This window comes from Panicum hallii, chromosome 2 (assembly GCF_002211085.1).
Source record: "Panicum hallii strain FIL2 chromosome 2, PHallii_v3.1, whole genome shotgun sequence".
NCBI classification, from domain to species: domain Eukaryota; kingdom Viridiplantae; phylum Streptophyta; class Magnoliopsida; order Poales; family Poaceae; genus Panicum; species Panicum hallii.
Window position 1 is genome coordinate 52,002,455 of NC_038043.1, and position 3,707 is coordinate 52,006,161.

Sequence of the window (3,707 nt, forward strand, 5' to 3'; positions counted from 1 at the left end):
CAGGATCTTCTTGGTCCCAAGAAACACGGTTCTAGTGGCATTCACATGAGATATATTAGGAAACAGTAACATAGAAATGATGCACATTGAAATTTTGGGAGCCACTTGCTTAATTCGTTACTCCCTCCATTCCAAATTATAGGTTGTTTTAGCCAAAACGACCTATAATTTGTGACGGGGGAGTATTTTATATTTATTTTGATAATCAACCTCTGCCTCGTTGTAGCCTCAAAAGCATCTGTATTTAGATTCCAATACATGGTGAAAAGGTGTTCACATTTATTAAGACAAATGGGGAAGCTTGCATGTGTAAATGCAACAGTAGTCCCTTTCTTATCTTGGTTGCTACACTCTGAACTAAACCTACAGTATTGAAGCATAGAACAATACAAAAGCTGAGCATATTAGGATCCAATTATGTACAGCTTCGCTCACTCATAATAATAATAATCTTCAAGCATTTGCCCTAACAAATTGCAGATTATCTGATTTATGAACTTTGGAAATGTGAACTGCCTGAAGTAGCACTGTGCGTCTGGGAAGTTGTCGTGCTGTTTTGTGTCTGAGAAGTCTGACTTGAAGATATATCTGAAAAGAAGTTTATAACATCAGGGCTTTCACCAAGAACTCTCAATGACCTTGGAACAGGAGGCATGTTAACGTCAAGGAATCCTTCGAGGATTTGAACAATCTGACCAGTCGTGGGTCTTGCACTTTCATCATCTTGGATGCACCAACAGGCAACCTTACAAGCTTTTGTGAGTTCATCAACATTTCCATCTCCATTTAGCCTGGGGTCCATCAAGGTCCGTACATCCCCTTCATGAAGCTTGCTTGCAGCAAAGGTTGGGAAGAAGGTGGATCCACGCTCTTCTCCGTGATCAGAATTTCTCCTGCCTGATATGAGTTCGAAGAGCATCATACCATAGCTAAAGACATCTGCCTTTGCTGTTATTGCGACACCACTGATCCATTCAGGTGCGAGGTAACCCCTTGTTCCTCTCATTGTTGTCAATACGCGACTGAAGTCTCTGCCTAAGAGCTTGGCTAGACCAAAATCAGCAACTTTTGGCACAAATGACTCATCCAGGAGTATGTTTTCTGGCTTGACGTCACAGTGTATAATGCAATCCCTACACTTTTCGTGCAGGTAATTTAAGCCTCTTGCTGTTCCAAGTGCTATCTGGTACCTGGTAGCCCAGCTCAGTGCCGTTTTCTCACCAGGGAATAGCTGCAAGTCCAGGGAGCCCTCTGGCATGAACTCATACACAAGCAGCCTCCGTGATCCTTCAGAGCAAAATCCAAGCAGGCGGACCAAATTGACATGCTGGATTGTCCCAATGGTACTCACCTCAGCACGGAATTGCTTCTCCCCTTGGTGGACTCCGTCTAGCCTCTTCACAGCAATGGCAGTTGAATCTGGGAGCTTCCCTTTGAACACTGAGCCAAAGGCACCTCCACCAAGCCTCTCCGAGAAGTTGTTAGTGACATGCTGCAGATCACCGTACCTAAAGGCGATCAGTGTGCCCCCAGCAGTCTTGGATATCCGAAGAGTTCTCTCTCGGCGGTATTTCTGAAATATGAAGTATGACACAATAGCAATGACTATTAAAACTGCAGCAACTCCACCAACAACTGCGCCTATGATCACTGTCTTGCTCTTTTTGGAGTCTGGCAGCTCAGAAGCTGCAAGCCTGAGAAAGAGTGTGCCTCCTCCATTTCCACTGTATTGGTCTTGGAGGTTAATGAGGTCCCCATGCCAAACAAAGCAACCACTACTATTGTAAGTATATGCATTACAAGAACAACTGTTCAGACAAGCCACTCGACAGTCTTGAGAACTAGCAGCCACAGCAGTCTGAGCATTATCAGGTAGCCTCACACTTTCCATGCTGTAGAACTTATCAGACTGAGACTGTGAAGAGCTAGAATTGGTCTGGCACTGCAGTGGTACTCTCCGTTTGCACCCACCACTGTAATCCTGGAGGTCCCAATCACTCTGAATTTTCTGAGTGAACCCCTTGATGCAGGTGCAGAATGGCAGGGCATCGACTTTGCAACTGCCATATGCCCCACAGAGAGCATACACCTCGCACTGTGACCGTGGCTGGGCCCAGAACATTGTCCACGACTGTGTGAAGCTCACCCATGTCTCCTGCTTGATCTGCCCGTTCACATCAATGATGAACCTTGAGATGATATTGTTATCCTTCATCGAATAGATGAAGTAGCTCTCTGTGCCGTTGTCAATGAATTGGAAGTTGTAGTTGTAACCGGCCGTCATCTCTGGCACAAGGCTGAAGATATTGCCATTCCAAGGGCCACTGGTCCAGTAAGTTATGGAATCCTTCCACTGGATGAAGTACTGTGTTGAGCCGTTCGGGTCCAGCTCCAGCGAGAACAAACCGGGAGATGGGTTGGCTGTGTTCCTCCATGGAACAAGACGCTGACTGACCCCCGTGGTCTTGTTCAGCCCAAGCTTGCCCCCTGGAAGCCATGTGTTTGTGGGGTGATCTATGCTTCGCCAGTAAATTATTGATGGATTGGTGGCATCAATGAGGTCGAGGCTACCATCATCCCCGAGGACGGCGATGGTGGAGTTGGATCCGATGCTCATGTTGGTCGACCACAGCTGCCGGTTCTTGGATTGATCAAGGAGAACAAGGTTGCCGTCGCTGCCAATGGTCAAGGCTGTGGTAGTTGGGTCTGTCACAGGCGCGTCGGAGTTGGCCGTCCACACGGTTGTCTGCTGTATGTTGCTGTACCATATGGCGATGTAGTAGTTGCTGGGGCTGGAGGTGGTTTTACCTTGAAGCGGGGTGTAGAATCCCAAAGTGAACTTGTTTCCCTTGGATACAATCTGCTGCACCCCGGACAACGGCGTGGAGGAGTTGATGGTGTCGACGGCTGCGCAGAGTAGGATCTGGCTGAGTAGGAGGAGGAAGAAGAACGGAGCCATGGATGGGAGCTTGGAGGAGCAGCCAGGGCTGGGAGGTGGGGAGTTTGGACTTCTGGAGTAATTGGTGGCGGTGGTAGTTGGGTACAGATGTTTTGATGGACAACAATGCTCCACTTCATGGATTAAGTACAAAGGTGGCGTCTTTGACCTGGTATAGCAGCTACGGTCTTTGACAGGTATACACCCAACGCCCTTCTTGTGCGGAATGATAGAGCGACTGACATAATTGCAGTCCTCTGGTGGAAATGATTACGCAAGAATAAATTTAAGTTTTTTTTCTGATGTTTTCTTTTATTCATACCTATGATTGAACAGAAACGCAAACATATGCTATGATGCTGGCCCCTGGTTGAAATTATTTTTTTAGGAGCAAGAAAGAGAACGGTATGAAGCCAGAGAAGTGTTGCGGACTTGTTGCGGCGGCGCCCAAAGCTCCAGAAGCCAGGGTTGACTTGGAATAGTTTAACAAAGGCCGGTCGTTCGCGGCAAATCTTTTAAGATTTTGTCCCCTTGCGAATACTTAGCTAAACTTTCACGATTCCGCTGCTGATTATTCAATCTTCGTTCTTCTTTTTTTTTTTAAAAAAAAGAAAACTCAACCTTTGATCTGGTCGCCTCTTTTTTTTTTTGAACAATTGTGATGTTACTGCTTTCTCTGATAAGGTCTTCTAGAATGGCTATTCTCAGAAAGATAAAAAGGGGTCTTCTCTTCTAGAATGGCATGGGTAAGACAAAAGAACATGGTAGC

At 46.3% G+C, this 3,707-nt stretch overlaps 1 protein-coding gene across 1 annotated transcript; it reads right to left on the reverse strand.

Annotated features, from left to right (window-relative positions):
- Nucleotides 1-219: 219 nt before the first annotated feature.
- Nucleotides 220-3,135, reverse strand: LOC112881471 (G-type lectin S-receptor-like serine/threonine-protein kinase At2g19130). The gene has a single exon (XM_025946172.1). The coding sequence runs from the start codon at nt 2,957-2,959 to the stop codon at nt 491-493; it is 2,469 nt and encodes an 822-aa protein (XP_025801957.1). The 5' UTR covers nt 2,960-3,135; the 3' UTR covers nt 220-490.
- Between the last annotated feature and the right edge of the window lie 572 nt (nt 3,136-3,707).